The sequence below is a fragment of the Micromys minutus genome (assembly GCF_963924665.1).
Source record: "Micromys minutus genome assembly, chromosome: 20".
Lineage (NCBI taxonomy): Eukaryota > Metazoa > Chordata > Mammalia > Rodentia > Muridae > Micromys > Micromys minutus.
Window position 1 is genome coordinate 25,029,814 of NC_137955.1, and position 16,326 is coordinate 25,046,139.

General features: G+C 43.2%; 1 protein-coding gene and 1 pseudogene across 2 annotated transcripts in view; both read left to right on the forward strand.

The window, feature by feature from the left end:
• The window catches only part of CPLANE1 (ciliogenesis and planar polarity effector complex subunit 1), a gene marked incomplete at its 5' end in the record, with an annotated part of 84,899 nt that extends 78,466 nt beyond the window's left edge, over positions 1 to 6,433 (forward strand). The window contains 2 exons of the mRNA XM_080933746.1: positions 5,037 to 5,194; positions 6,151 to 6,433. Coding sequence (XP_080789872.1) covers positions 5,037 to 5,194; positions 6,151 to 6,327 — 335 coding nt within the window. The 3' untranslated portion in view covers positions 6,328 to 6,433. The remainder of the gene's footprint in view (positions 1 to 5,036; positions 5,195 to 6,150) is intronic.
• Positions 6,434 to 7,232: 799 nt separating this feature from the next.
• LOC308433681 (non-POU domain-containing octamer-binding protein-like) lies at positions 7,233 to 15,512 on the forward strand (annotated as a pseudogene). Its single transcript has 3 exons — positions 7,233 to 7,349; positions 8,982 to 9,184; positions 14,186 to 15,512. The product of its transcript is annotated as a non-POU domain-containing octamer-binding protein-like (transcript).
• The last annotated feature ends 814 nt before the right edge of the window (positions 15,513 to 16,326 follow it).

The following is a 16,326-nucleotide window of genomic DNA, read 5'->3' on the forward strand; positions in this document are numbered from 1 at the left end:
TAAATATCTTCAACAAAATTGTAGAAGAAAACTTCCCTACCCTTAAGAATGAGATGACCATGAGCATAAAAGAAGCCTACAGAACTCCAAATAGAGTGGACCAGAAAAGAAATTCTTCCCGACACATAATAGTCAAAATGCCAAGTGTTCGAAACAAAGAATACTAAAAGCAATAAGGGAAAAAGGTCATGTAATATATAAAGTCATACCAATCAGAATCACACTCAACTTCTCAACAGAGACTATGAAAGCTAGAAGATCCTGGACAGACATCATGCAGACCCTAAGAGAACACAAATGTTAGCCCAGGCTGCTATACCCAGCAAAACTCCCAATCACCACAGATGAAGAGACCAAGATATTCCAGGACAATACTAAATTTACACAATATCTGACTACAAATCCAGCCCTACAAAGATGGAAAACCCAACACAAGGAGGGAAACTACATCCTAGAGAAAACAAGAAAATAATTAAGCAAGAAAACCAAAAGAAGACACACAGACATAATTCTACCTCTAAAAGCAAAAATAGCAGGAAATAGCAACCACTATTCCTTAATATCTGTTAACATAAATGGACTCAATTCCCCAATAAAGAGACAGGCTATCAGACTAGATACATAAACAGAATCTAGCATTTTGCTGCATACAGGAAACTCAGAGACAAAGACAGACACTATCTGAGAGTAAAAGGCTGGGAAAAACTCTTCCAAGCAAACGACCCCAAGAAACAAGCTGGAGTAGCCATTCTAATATCGAATAAAGTAGATTTTCAACCAAAAGTTATCAAAAAAAAAAAAGATAATGACACTTTTTACTCATTACAGGGAAGATTTGTCAGGAGGAACTCTCAATCCTTAACATATATGCTCCAAATACAGGAGCACCCATATTCATAAAAGAAACCCTACTAAAGCTCAAAAAATACATTCCAATACACATAATAGTGGGACACCTCAACACCCCACTCTCATCAATGGACAGATCATGGAAGCAGAAACTGAACAAGGACACAGTGAAACTAGCAGAGGTTATGAACCAATTGGAATTAACATACATCTACAGAACATTTCATCCTAAAACAAAAGAATACACCTTCTTAGCACCTCACAGCACCTTCTCCAAAAGTGACCATATAGTCAGTCACAAAACAAGCCTCAATAGATAAAAGAAGATTGAAATACTCCCATGCATCCTATCAGATCACCATGGACTAAGGCTGGTCTTTAATAACAAAAAGCCCATATACACATGGAAGCTGAACGATGCTCTACTAAACGATAGCATGGTCAAAGCAGAAATAAAGAAAGAAATTGAGGATTTTCTAGAATTTAATGAAAATGAAAGCACAACATACCCAAACCTATGGGATGCAATGAAAGCAGTACTAAGAAGAAAACTTGTAGCTCTGAGTGCCTCAAAAAAAACAAAAACACACACAACTGGAGAGAGTATACACTAGCAAATTAATAGCACAGTTGAAAGCTCTAGAACAAAAGGAAACAGATACACCCAAGAGGAGTAGGTGGCAAGAAATAATCAGAGCAGAAATTGACCAAATAGAAACAAAAAGAACCATTCAAAGAATCAAAAAAAAAAAAAAAACCAAGAACTGGTTCTTTGAGAAAATTAACAAGATTGATAAACCCTTGGCCCACTAAAGACAGCAAAGAGTGTCCAAATTAACAAAATCAGAAATGAAAATGAAGACATAACAACTGAACCTGAGGAAATTCAAGAAATCATCAGATCCTACTATAAAAGCCTGCACTCAACAAAACTGGAAAATCTGGAGGAAATGGATGAATTCCTAGACTGATACCAGATACCAAAGTTATTGACAACCTAATACCAATACTCCCCAAACTGTTCCACAAAATAGTCAGATGGAACACTACCCAACTCATTTTTTCAAACTACAATAACCTTTATTCCTAAACCACACAAAGACCCTACAAGGAAAGAGAACATTAGACCAATCTCCCTCATGAACATTGATGCAAAAATACTCAACAAAATCCTTGCAAACTGAATCCAAGAACACATCAAAATGATCACTTACCATGATCAAATAGGCTTCATCCCTGGGATGCAGGGATAGTTTAATATATGGAAATTCATCAACATAATCCACCATATCAACACACTCAAAGAAAAAATACCACCTGGTCATCTCACTAGATGCTGAGAAAGCATTTGACAAAATTCAACACCCCTTCATGTAAAAAGTCTTGGAAAGAACAGGAATCTAAGGCCCATACCTAAACATAATAAAAGTAATATACAGCAAAAAAATAGCCAACATCAAACTTAACGGTGAGAAACTTGAAGCAATCCCACTAAAATCAGGGACTCAACAAGGCTGCCCACTCTCCCCCTACCTATTCAACATAGTACTAGAAGTCCTGGCCGGAGCAATTAGACAGCAAAAGGAAATCAAAGGGATACAAATTGAAAAGGAAGAAGTAAAAACATCACTATTTGCAGATGACATGATAGTATATGTAAGTGACCCCAAAAATTTCACCAGAGAACATTTACAGCTGATAAACAACTTCAGCAAAGTGGCTGGATATAAAATTAAATCAATCAGTAGCCTTCCTCAAAGGACAAACATGCTGAGAAAGAAATTAGGGGAAAGATACACTTCACAATAGTCACAAACAATATGAAATACCTTGGTGTGACTCGAACTAAGCAAGTGAAGGACCTGTAGGACAAGAACTTCAAATCTCTGAAGAAGGAAATTGAGAAAGATCTCAGAAGATGGAAAGATCTCCCATGCTCATAGATTAGAAGGATCAACATTGTAAAAATGGCCATCTTACTAAAAGCAATCTACAGAGTCAATGAAATGCCCATCAAAATTCCAACCCACTTCTTCATAGAGTTGGAAAGAGTAATGTGCAAATTTATCTGGAATAACAAAAAACCTAGAATAGCGAAATCCATCCTCAACAACAAGAAAACATCTGCAGGAATCACCATCCCTGACCTGAAGCTATATTACAAGGCAGTTGTGTTAAAAACCGCATGGTACTGGTATAGAGAGTTAGGCACGTTGATCAATGGAACAGAATAGAAGATCCAGAAATGAACTCTCACACATATGGTCACTTGATTTTTGACAAAGGAGCTGTAAACATTCAATGGAAAAAGGACAGCCTCTTCAACAAATGGTGTTGGTTCAACTGGCACACAGCATGCAGAAAAATGAAAATAGACCCTTTCTTATCTCCTAGTACAAAGCTCAAGTGCAAGTGGATCAAAGATCTCCACATTAAACCAGGTACACTGAAACTATTAGAAGAGAAAGTAGGGAAAACCTTAGAACTCATAGGCACAGGGGAAATTTTCCTGAACAGAACACCAATGGCTCGTGCTCTGAGGTCAAAGATTGAAAAATGGGACTTAATGAGATTGCAGAGTTTCTGTAAGACTAAGAACACTGTCAAGAAAACAAAACAGCAGCCAAAAGATTAGTAAAAGATCTTTACCAACCCCATATCTGATAGAGGCCTAATGTCCAATTGTATACAAAGATCAAGAAGTCAGATGCCAGAGAATTAAACAATCCTATTAAAAAAATGGGATATAGAGCTAAGCAAAAGTTCTCAGTTGAGGAATATCGAATGGCTGAGAAGCATCCAAGGAAGTGCTTGACATTCCTAGTCATCAGGAAGATGCAAATCAAAACAACCCTGAGATTCTACCTCACACCAGTCAAAATGGTGAAGATCAAAAACTCAGAAGACAGCAGTTGCTGGCAAGGATGCAGAGAAAGAGGAACACTTCTCCACTGTTGGTGGGGTTGTAAACTGGTACAACCACTCTGGAAATCAGTCTGGTGGTTCCTCAGAAAATTGGACATAGTACTACATGAAGACCCAGTTATTCCACTTCTGGGCATATACCCCAGAGATGCTCCAACATATAATAAGAGTACATGCACCACAATGTTCATAGCAGCCCTATTTATAATAGCCAGAAGCTGGCAAGAACCCAGATGTCCTTCAGTAGATGAATGGATACAAAAATTGTGGTACATTTACACAATGGAGTACTACTCAGCTATCAGAAACAATGACTTTATGAAATTCTAAAGAAAATGGATGCATCTAGAGAATATCATCCTGAGTGAGATAACCCAGTCACAAAAGAACAGACATAATATGCAGTCACTGATAATTGGATACTAGCCCCAGAAAGCTCTGAACACCCCAGAAACAACTCACAGGCTATATGAAGCTCAAGAAAAACAAAGGCCCAAAAATGAAAGCCTCAGTCCTTCTTAGGAAAAAAATAAGTGTATATCTCCCTCTCAGAGTGTGGTACACCTGGACCTTAAACCATTAATAACTCAAGAACTAAGAATATAGCCTTATGGCATTTTTTTGGTATTCAAAGATCATTATGCTTAATTTATACTCACCAAGAAAACTGTTTCCATGTTACATTCTGTCCTACAGGTACTTTATGCTTATGGTAACTAGTGGGATTTCAATGCATGCTATCAAACCTCTAAAAGAATTAAGTACTAACAAAAAATATTCATATAGTATTATGCCAAAATGCCTTTAAAAATCTGTATATGTACCCCTTCTTTTTAAAAATAAAGGTGTGAGAGAAAAAAAATTAAAAAATTTTGTTTCTGAAAAAAAAAAGTTAGCTGTGGCAGACATAGCATGGGATTGCATGGTGTTTACAGCCTATGCTGACCTCTGATTTATATCCTAAGCACACATGTGGCTGCCCACTTTCCTTTGTTGTCTTGAAGATAGCCCACCCTATTGGTCAGAAGTTGACCCTCCGACCTGATGCCTTCTTTCCTCCTCTTTCCCTGTTTTGAGACAAGGTCGCCTCACCATTTGTTGTTGCTCTAGTGATGAAATCACCATTACTGTCAAATCAGAAGACATGTGAGAATTCGCTGTCTGTGTCACATCCAGACCCCGTGGCTTGAATCCTTGGGAACAGATGGTGTTAGCAAAGTCACAGCCGGTCAGTTCTGCTGTGTGTTGTTTTCCCTCTGTAGGTTCTACTTCTCCATGTTGGAGCCGTGGGGCTGTTGGGGAGCCTCCTGTGCGGCAGGCATGTGTAGAGGATGAGCGAGAAGAGATGGTGGTGAGTCCCTGGACTCTGCCCTCTGAAGTCCACAGGATTCTTCATGACAGGCCTGGGTCCCTCTTGCAGGTAACGGCTGCCCCGCATGCTGCAGTCCGTGTGTGCACACGTGCTTGTTTGCTGCAGTCATCCGTCTGTGCACACGTGCTTGTTTGCTGCAGTCGTCCGTGTGTGCATACGTGCTTGTTTGCTGCAGTCGTCCGTGTGTGCATACGTGCTTGTTTGCTGCAGTCGTCCGTGTGTGCATACGTGCTTGTTTGCTGCAGTCGTCTGTGTGTGCATATGTGCTTGTTTTGAGGCAGGATCTCACAGCCTCTGTTGGGTTTTGTTTTCAGTCTAGTGATAAATTTTGACATTTTCTAGTGCCTTCCTCCCTTTTCCAAAATAATATCATGGTCCCTCTGTTCTTATCTGACTTCACAGTTCCATGGAGTCTTTTCATTTCCCTCCTGTGTTGGATGCTCCCTCTTTGGTTTCTTTCAGTTGTTTGTATATCTGAATGTCTGTGTGCGCACGTGGTGGACATGCATAGGCCCCTCCTATTCCCTTGGGACTGTCTGTTACTGAGCCTGGAGATCACTGTTCTGAGCTGTATTTAACAGGCTAGCAAAGTCCCCATGTTCATCCTGTGTGTGTACAGCCATGTGGGTTTTTTTTTGGGGGGGGTTCTGGTGTCTAAACACAGGTCTTCATACTTGAGCAGTGAGCACTGAGATCTCTCTCAGCCTCCTTTGAGAAGTCTAGACAAGCTTCAGACATGATATAAAGTTGAGGTTTTCCTCAAACTTATGATCCTGCTGCCCCCATTTTGGAGTGCTAGAATTACAGGCATGCCTGCTATTCCAGCTCCTAGGGTTTCAGCTACGGTCAGCCGTCAGAATCTCCTCATCATGCATTGTATCCATTAAAAAGTACAGAGAACAGATCGCAGGTATCAAACTCCATTGACTGCCCTGCCACCACTACCCACACTCCCACATTCCCTGTGCCTCTGACGGACCACAGCTGTTTCTCCAATCCCACAGGACATGTCACCAGCAGAAGAGGAAGAACGCGAGCCCCCTTTTGTGTCGGGTGGCTTGGACAGCGTGTCCGAGAGCACTGGCAGCATCCTCAGCAAGCTTGACTGGAAAGCCATTGAAGACATGGTGGCCAGCGTGGAGGAGAAGAACCTGTCTGTCCACTGGGCCTTGGACCTGTAGGACCTGGATGACCTTTTTCCAGGCATTGACCAGCGTCTCACTGATCCGGTCCTGAGAGTTTTGTGGGTCTAAGGCTGTGAAACACTGAAAGAAATGAGAATTTACATCCTGCAGTCATAGGCTTCTCTGGGTTAACCATTCTAAAATGGAAAATAAACATGTATTGGGAATATTGTCTTTATGAAGATAGGCTGTTTAGAAAAAAAATATGTTTTGCATGTGATTCATCTTAAATACATGTCAAGCCAGGTTTTCACAATATTTAAATTATTTCAAATAAAAAGTTGTATCCTCTACTTTCTTTACCACCCTCTGTGTTTCTAGAACCTCCTGTTGCTGAGGAGGAAATCAGTCTCTGCTTTAAAGCTCAGTTTAAAACGCAGCCCCTTCTCACTGACCCTGGACTGTCAGGGCCAGGTTGTCCTACGCTCTGTCTGGAAAAGTCAAGAGTGAGTGCTTTAGACGGTGAGGAAAACCATGGAAATCCTGGTTATTCAACAGTAATCTTGTATGTATTGTGTGTGTGCATGGATGTACAGTGGCGCCTGTGAGGATGTGGTCCTTTCTGGCACGTAGGTCCCAGGGCTTGAATTTGAGTCATCAGCTTGGCAGCAAGCCCCTTCTCCCCATAGAGCCACCTCGCCTACAGTGATCATCCTAACCGTGTGAAAAGTACAGGGCTGAGTTTGAGATCATTCTCAGGGAAATGACTAAAACCAGGAGCTTCCAACACTTGTTGCTTGTGGTGGTCTTACCTAAGAAGGCTGGGAACTATCCCAGATGTTTTCCATGTTCAACTAAAGAACATCATTTAATATAGATTATCAACTACTTTTATTCTTACAGTCTCTTAGATGTGCATGCGACCAGTTTTCATAAACGTGTATTGTAAGGCTGAGGACGTCATGTCTGCCTACTGTGTGCAAGGCCTTGGTCATGATCCTCAGCAGCACAGAAAAAAATTCAGAAATAACATGAAAATTTTCTATTTGCCTACCCACCCCTTCATTTTTGGGGTGGTGGTGAGGATTAATTCTGGTGATGCAGGAAGGATCTAAGGACTTGCTCTCAGCTGCATGAGAGGTCACCTCATTAGTTTGTCCCTGTGCTGCTCTGGCATGTGTAACTCGTGACAGGCCTGCTTTTAATTGCAGGTTGGGTCTTGGGCTGTGTCTATTTCTACACCTTGTTCTGTCTTCTTCCTGCACCTTTGTCTTCCTCATCCCATCCCTGTTTCCTCTCAGTTGGTCAGCCTTCCGACAGCCTTCCATAGCTTACCAAACCCTAGTGTCTCCCGCCCCCAGCACAGCCCCAGCACGGCCCCCTTTCCTTTAGCTGTTTCACCCATGTCAACATTTAATCCACATCCTCCTCTTCCTCAACTAAACGCTGAGAACACAGGACAGACAAATGCAATTGAACATCCATCCAGACATCAGCATTGCTACAGTAGTAGCAGGTGACTTAGGTAACCCTCTGTCACCGTCTGCCCAACAACAAAATAGAGAAAGATGCTAATTAAGTGACAGCATCTGCAGTACATTCCATCCAACACTGCTAACACCGTCACAGCCGCCCATGTGACTTTATCCAGAATAGACCACAGTAGGACACAAGGCAAGTCTCAACAAATACAGGGAAGCTGAAGGGATTCTATTTTACCTAATTGAAATGGGATAAGACTACAAATAAATATCCAGAGAAACCCTAAAAAGCACAAACTCATGGAAAGGAAACAACATACAACATGCTGAATCCTAAGAAATCAAAGAAACAAAACAATTCTTTGAATCATATGAAAATAAAAATCCTCTAACTTGAGGAATCCACTGAAAATATTTCCAGAAGGTAAATTTACACTCCTAGGTGCTTGCATTAGGAAATTGGAGATCTCAATGTTACACCTTAAAGCTCTGGAAAAAGAATAAGCCAAACCTCAAATCAGTACACAGAAATACAGGGCAGAAGTTAATGAAAGGAGAAAAAAAAAAAAAAAAAAAAAAACAATAGAGTCAATGAAACAGAGGTGGTCATTAAAAATATATATATTGTCAAACCTGTGCCCAAAACTAAGCAAAAAAGAAAATCCAAGTTAAAAATTAAATGAAAAGCTGTCACAACACCAAGTAGATTTAGAGCACCAGTAGATTTGCCTTGAAAACATTTCCACTAGATTGGAAGGGTAAAGGAAAGCAGCTGAAGCCGTGGTGCACTCTGGGCCGGTGCTGTCACCAAGGACCATGTCTGTCCCATGTCCGTGCAGCAGCAGAACTGGGGAGCTCGGCCCCAAGGGGCACACTTAGAGCAGGTCCCGCATCTTGCCTGGACAGCACAGTATAGAGCGGACCCTGGCTAGGGGCAGCTGGCAATGACAGCAGGTGAGCTTGCCCCAATGCAGAATAGCTGGCAGGCTGAGTAGTCACCCTCCCCCCCAGCACCAGATCCATGGCTCTGAATTGGCCCGCCCCAACATTACCCCATCGGTGAACTGCCAGAGTTTGTAGGCATAGAGTTTTTGCAGCCTACTTTGAATAAGGGTTCAGCCTCTCCTCTAGCCCACCACCCAGCAGAGGGAGTAGAAAAGTTAAGATTTGAGGGAAGTGAGTTTGCTCAGCAAATAGTTCTTTTGGGATAAACTTTATGATCTTTGGCAGCAATTTAGTCCTAAAGCAAACACCAAATACAACTCAGCAGACCAGTCCTCTCGGCAGGCAGACACCAGGCAGCTGTATTTCAATCCTGAAGGAACCTCAAGGCTCCCCAACTGGCCCGAGACAAGAACACTGGAACTTCTTGAACAGTTCTTGGGCAAACTTCTCTCAATGGCGACATTAACACAAGTTGAGCTCAATGCTATGTAAGTTGAACCAATACATGCATGTCTTTAGGGAAGATTATCAAAGCAGAGCAAACCAAACCAATGCACAGTGCTCATCTCCCACTGTCTGTGGGGTCATATATATACTCCTTCATTCCAGGTCCTTTCACGTCTGCTTCAGGAAAACAGTCTTTCACAAGTTTGCCTTAGTAAGACCTCCTTTCCCCTGTGTGTCCCAGCAAAGCATCATTTGATGTAACTAACTTTCACAAGAACTAGAAGTTTCTACTTCAGAAGTGCATGAAGGGGCCAGTCCTGCAGGTGCAGGGTCTCATGACATAGGACAACAAGAGGATGTCCTAGAGGAGTCTTAGTAAAGATCCAGTATTGATAATGTAGCAGAAGCCAGAGGCCTCAAACTAGACCAGTGTCTCATTGCAACAAAGTGAGGATGTGTGGACAGTGGGTGTATTTATTGCCTGACACGCTGCAGCTTCCACTGCAAGTGGGGTTTTCTGGTTTGGTTTGGTTGACTTTATTTGATTTATTTTGGTTTTGGGGGGAGATTACAAGGGTGGAAGGCAGATATGGAGGGGGGAGGGGAAGATGAGTGGGATTGGAGTGCATGATGTGAAGTTCACGAAGAATAAAAAGTTGAAAGAATGAAACTAAGTTAATATAACTCACCCTGCATAAAAATTAACTCCTTGAGGCTGGGGAGATGGCTCAACTCATATACATATATACAGACCAGGAAGTATATATGTATATATGTATGTATGTGCATGTACACACATATACACATACACATACAAAATCTGAGGTGAAATAAACTTTATTATATATTATACTGCTCTTGAAGAAGATCTGTGTTGTGTTCCCAGCAACCATTTAATGCTTCACACCTATACATTACTCCAGTTCCAGGGTACTTAATGCCACCTGCTGGGGCACCAGGCACACATGTGGCACACACAACTGTATCAGCAAAACACTCACACAAAACAAATCATAACAAAATACCCTACACAAAAGGATCAGTCGATGGGTGGATAATGAAAACTGTACATTTATACAATTTATTCAGTTGTTAAGCAAAATGAAACCCATGAGTAAACAAATAGGTCTGGAAGAACTGGTTCTGAGCGAGGTAACCCAAACCAGAAAGATAAGCACCGCATTTCCTCTCATCTGGAGATGTTAGCTTTGAGTTTTAAACGTGTGTATGTTTCATCTGCAATATCCATAGAGGCCAGAAATTATTAAGAGGCTACATGTGAGTTACCTTTAAGGGAGAAGAGATAGAAAGGAATGCTATAAGGGCTTAAAGTGGAGTAATGGACCAGGAAGAATTGGGGCAGGCCAATAGGAGAGCAGTATAGAAGAGGGAGTATAGACAGATAATGATAAAAAATAAGTTATTATTTGGAAACTACCTACTACTGTAAAAGCTTTCATAAAAGGTTAAAATATATCAAGAGAAGTAAAACAGAATTCACCTTGTAATAGAGCCATAATGCTCCTAATAGACATCACAAGCTGAAAAATAAAAACCCAGTCACCATACAGACTTATAGCTAAAGTCTCTATGCACTTGACTCGTGGATCATGAAAATAAGAAGCTGCAACTTACAAGGAAACATCATCACACCTCCTGGTTTAGCTTTCATTGATCTAAGAGGCACTATGCATGCTACCAAAGAAAAGTAGTCATCGGTCTGTGAATCTTGGAAGCTATTGACTGGCATGAAAAGACATGCCCACTGGTACACTGGTGGTACTAACATCAGTAGACAACCACTTTCTGACCGAATATAAGCCCCAGTCCATGACATGAAACCCATGCCTGACACCAAGAACCCATGACCAAACAGTTCATAGGTTCTAGTGAAGAACCTGTATTTATTCTAAGTGGACATAATATTAAACCAGCGCCTAACGACTTATGTAAGGTTATGCACATAGATCAATGCATCTCTTAATATCATAGCAGATGGTAATTAAAACAGATCCACACAAGGCCAAGCAATGCTCATCTCTAAATGGGACATATATATTGCCCACACTCCAGGGCTCAGGGGCCATTGCAAAAGAGGGGTAGAAAGATCCTAAGAACCAGAGGCAGGAAAGAATGTAAGGAACAGTCTTTTGGACATAGAGCTGTTGCACATAAGAAGTCAGCAGTTATGACAGCAAATATAAGACCAGCCCAAGCTCAATATAGACCAAATGTCAGCATGGAGAGGAAGGTCCTCATGGGGTTCTGCTCCTTGCTAAGGAGCTATAGGCAGCTGATAGCAGTTGGGAGAGTCAGTTTTCTAGAAGAGCGTTGCCCATGAAAGCTTCACCACACTCCAGTGGAAGGCCACACACCCAGAGAATGTATGAGCAGCCCAAATTTAATTGGTGAAAAAAACAAAGTTGTGTGGGTCTACTGGCTGGTCTTGTGTCAACTAGACACAAGCTGGAGTTATCACAGAGAAAGGAGCCTCAGTTGGGGAAATGCCTCCATGAGATCCAGCTGTAAGGTATTTTCTCAACTAGTGATCAAGTGAGGGGGGGCAGCCCATTTTGGGTGGTGCCGTCCCTGGGCTGTTGGACCTGGGTTCTATAAGAAAGAAAGCCGAACAATCCAGGGGAAGCAAGTCAGTAAGTGACATCCCTCCATGGCCTCTGCATCAGCTCCTGCTTCCTGACCTGCTTGGGTTCCAGTCCTGACTTCCTTTGGTGATGAACAGCAATGAGGAAGTGTAAGCTGAATAAACCCTTTCCTCCCCAACCTGCTTCTTGGTCATGATGTTTGTGCAGGAATAGAAACCCTGACTAAGACAGTAGGGAGAGAAGGAAGGAAGGAAGGAAGGAAGGAAGGGGATGGATGTGATGAGAACTCACTGTGTACAAAATTCTCATAGAACGAATTAATAAAAAGAGTGTATCCCAAACCCCAGAAACAGCCCCAAAACACAAAAAACAAAATTAAAACAAAACAAAAACCATCCAGACACCCATCACAACTAATAAAAAAGAAAAAAAGAGGATGGATTCAGGACAGGAAACCTGAGCCCTTTTCTCCCAGGGCCTCTTGGCTCTGCATACGAGTATTACACAAACCTTTTTATTTCTTTATGTTTTTAATCATTTTTGTATGGGTAATGCACATGTGCTGTGCGGTGCAGATCAGAGGTTAACTTTTGGGAGATGGTTCTCTTCCATCACAACATAAGTCACAACAACTCACTTCTGTAAGTTTAACAAAGAATTAGTAGAGGCTGCAGGTGGTGGCGACGCACATATGGCACTTGGGAAGCAGGCAAATCTCCAAGGCCAGCCTGGTCTACAGAGCGAGTTCCAGGACAAACAGGGCTACACACAAAAAGCATGTCTTGAAAAACAAAACAACAAGGCAAATAAAAATGATAGGGGGCTATGACAGGCAAGAGCCCAGCTTCCCATCTGACTATATTAACAAAGTGGACAGCAGTTCTTTGGCCAAATCTTACCTGCTTCCTATGGTTGCTCTTATTTATAAGATTTTCATGGTAAGTGCCTTCCAGCTGCTTATATGTGTGACTCAGGGTTGTGAGGTTACAACACAGACCATAAGTGTACAAAACCTAAAGCATTTTCTGTCTTACAGAAAAAATGCTTTCTAACCCCTCCCTGGCCTTTAGTGTAAACTCCGTTTTGAAAGCTCGTGCTTCAGTGTAGTTAGTGCCTTGCTCTCATGTTTAAGTGGACAGGCAGACATCAGAAGGGAATCGGATCATGAAAGAGAGAATCCAAGACTCACTCATCAATACAGGGCTTTCCTAGTACTGAAGGAAGTCGAAGTGGGAAATTCTCTACCCTTGGCTTCCCCTCTACACATTCCTTAAATTCTCTTTCTTCCCACCTTGTGGAAACAATGGCCCATCGGTCCAGTAAGAGACTTCCTTGTGTATCTGGGAGGGGCCAAGTGAGTATGTTGGCCCTGGAGGATGCCAGGACGGACTGTGGCCCTGAGGCCCACCTTCAGTTAGGGTCCTGACGTATATGCTCACTAACCAACAGGTTTTAAAAGTCAATATGCTTAGCCAATGAATTTAAATTATAACCCTGCTGATGTAACCTGCACCCCTAAGAAGTATAAAAACTGCTTGTAACAGCCTTTCGGGGTCACCTCTCCTCAGGATGTAGGCCACCCCAGTGCACTGGACTAATAAGCCTCTTGCTTTTGCATCGATTCCTGATCTTTTGTCTTATTCATGGAGCCTCAAATAAATAAGACTCCATTTGGGTCTTACAGTACATAGGAAGAAAAATTATTTTTAAAATCCAAACCACAATGGGTTAGAACCTGCCTCTGTGTGACATGGGCAGTTGACAGTGTAACAAGGAATAGACTTTGTTTTAAGGAGAATGAAAGACCAGCAGAACCTACAAGTGTGTGTGTGTGTGTGTGTGTGTGTGTGTGTGTGTGTGTGTGTGTGTGTGTGTGATAGGACAGCTTACAAATGCAGAGAAAGGCAAGGGCGCCCCTGAAGTAGCACAAAGCTATGCTCCCAGCAGAGAAACAGATTGTTCATGTATAGTGGTGTTAAAACCTAGTTGCTGTGGAAACTACCATATCAGCAGCAGCCTCTCTTCTCACAGACTAAGGCATGGTCTATACATTTCTGTATCTTCTGAGTTTACATCAACATGAGTACTGGTGGCCGCGTCCTGCCCCCTGCCTGGGAGTCAGAGACCTGACTGTCATCTTGTGATAGGAAATCTTTCCCATTTGCAGAAAGAGACTCCCATTTCTGCTTCAGGGGCCTTGGTTCCCTTTCTCTAGAGCCTTTTCCTCACGGCATGTCTCTAGTGCCTCGCCTTTAATCGCTTTCAACCTTAGAACATATGCTAGTTTTGTTTTCTTTTTTATGTGAGTTCTGATATAAAATGGTTGCCATTGTTTGACCTAAAGGGGAGTGCTGGACCTGAATCGTGCTGTTGCTGGTACTTATTCTGTTCTAGCCTCAAGGGAGACTTGCTCACCTAGAAGGCTTCTAAATGAAACAGGTTTCTGGTGCTTGCCCGCTCTTCTCTCGGGACAGTGGAGGCCATACAGAATCGCCCTTACTCGGAGCAAAAGCTGTGGGCAGAGGCAGTCGGGTTAGAGAAAAAAAAAAAAAAAAAAAAAAAAAGCAGAGCAATAAAATCTAACTTGGAGAAGCAGAATCATACTCCAAGGAAACATCATCATCACTACCACCGTCATCATCACCATCAGCCGCAGCGGCGGCCGCACCCCCACAGTACCTGCAAATGGACAGCAGGTCAGCAGCCAGAGTGCAGGCTTGACTGTGAGGAAGCCCCGAGAGACCTTTACCCAACGAAGCCGTCTCTTTGTGGCCAATCTTTCCCCTGACAACACTGAGGAGGGAATTAGGAAACTGAGAAATATGGAAAAGCAGGCGAAGTTTTCATTCATAAGGATAAAGGCTTTGGCTTTATTTGCTTGGAAGCACGAAACCCTAGCGGAAATTGCCGAAGAGGAGCCGGACAATCTGCCCCTCCGCGGAAAGCAGTCCCCAAGCTTCCTCAGGGCGTGTCCGGCAAAAGAAGCCTTTTCTGTGTTTGGCCAGGAGGAGAGGGCTGTAGTCATTGTGGCTGACGGAGGAAGGCCCTCGGGCAAAGGCATTGTTGAGTTCTGGGGGAGCTGCTCGGAAAGCTCTGGACAGATGCATTGAAGGCTCCTTGCTACCCACATTTCCTCGGCCTACTGGTTATAAAAAAACCAGCATTTCACAAGGAGAGAGAACAGCCACCCGGATCTGCCCAGCCTGGGTCCTCTGAGTGTGAGTATGCCATGCGCTGGAAGGCACTCACTGAGATGGAGAAACAGCCGGATCAAGTGGACCGGGACGTCAAGGAGGCTCGTGAGAAGCTGGAGACGGAGGCAGCAGCCGTGAGCACCAGGTTACGCTAAGGAGGCAGGATTTGATGAGACGTCAAGAAGAGCTTCGAAGGAGCTGCCTAACCAAGAGGTTCAGAAACGAAAGCAGTCAGAACTCAGCAAGAAGAGGAACGCAAGCGCTGTGAGGGAGAGATGCCGCGACAACAAGAAGACGTGAGGCTGGAAGGATTCAAGGAGAGAGAACAAAAGATACGGATGAGCCAATGGCTGTGGGAGGTGCTATGGGCATATACAGTGGCGCCACGCCCCCGCTCCTGTGCTGCCTGGTACTCCTGCTCCTCAGGGACCTGACACTTTGACGCCCGTGGATTGGCCCCACCAACAACTGAATGTTTAGGCCGAGCTGCTACAATGGAAGGAATTGGAGCAATCGTTGGAACTCTTCCTGCATGCAACCAATCAGCTCCGGGAGCCGCAGATATTAGATAAAGTTGCATTGTCTAGTTTCCTGCGGCCCTTAAAAGAGCTCTTTTTGGACCAGTCAGAATTCTACCCTGGAAGTGTTAGGGGTTCTTCCCAATAGATAGGTCTTCTCTGCCTGTTCTACTCTAGGGAGTATGCTTGAAGGCTGAATGTTATCTCTTTATAAACTTATAAGCTATAGGAAACCCAATCAGATCTACCTCCAATGGACCAAATAGACTCCACCCAGATAAGTGCATCTTCCTAAAGCTCACTACCTATTCTAAAGGGTGGCATTCCTCTAGATTTCAAATGTGGGTTTCAAATGTACATCTAAGAATTTTTCGTGGGCCACTGAGATAGATAAGCCATACATTACTTAGTTTCACTTTTCCGGATACCAGCTTGTGGCTAAGGCTCCGGCACAAACACCAGCAAATTGATAGGGATTAGCACTCCAGTTGGCAAAGAGAATCCCCGATTTCCCAAATAAGGTCTGGCCAAAGAGGATTAATTCTCTATTAGCCACAGTTTTGAGACAGACATTGACCACTGAGAAGGTCCCGTCGGGAGTGCCCTTCACTTTATCCCTTCCCCCAGGGCTCTAGCAGCCGGTTCACTCAGCTGAAGACCAGGCCTGGCAAGGGCACTCTCTGCCAGATCCGGGATCTGGCGAAGCCACCAGGAGTCCAAGTGATGACTCGATACCCCTGCGTATAGGCGAAACTTTCCTACCGAATTTTATCCACTGGGACGCCAGCTAGAAAACTTAGTAGTCCCTCCCTGTCCCTTCTTCCTAATGGGCAACTCAATGTCTCAAAATGTGTCACCAGGCCCCCCA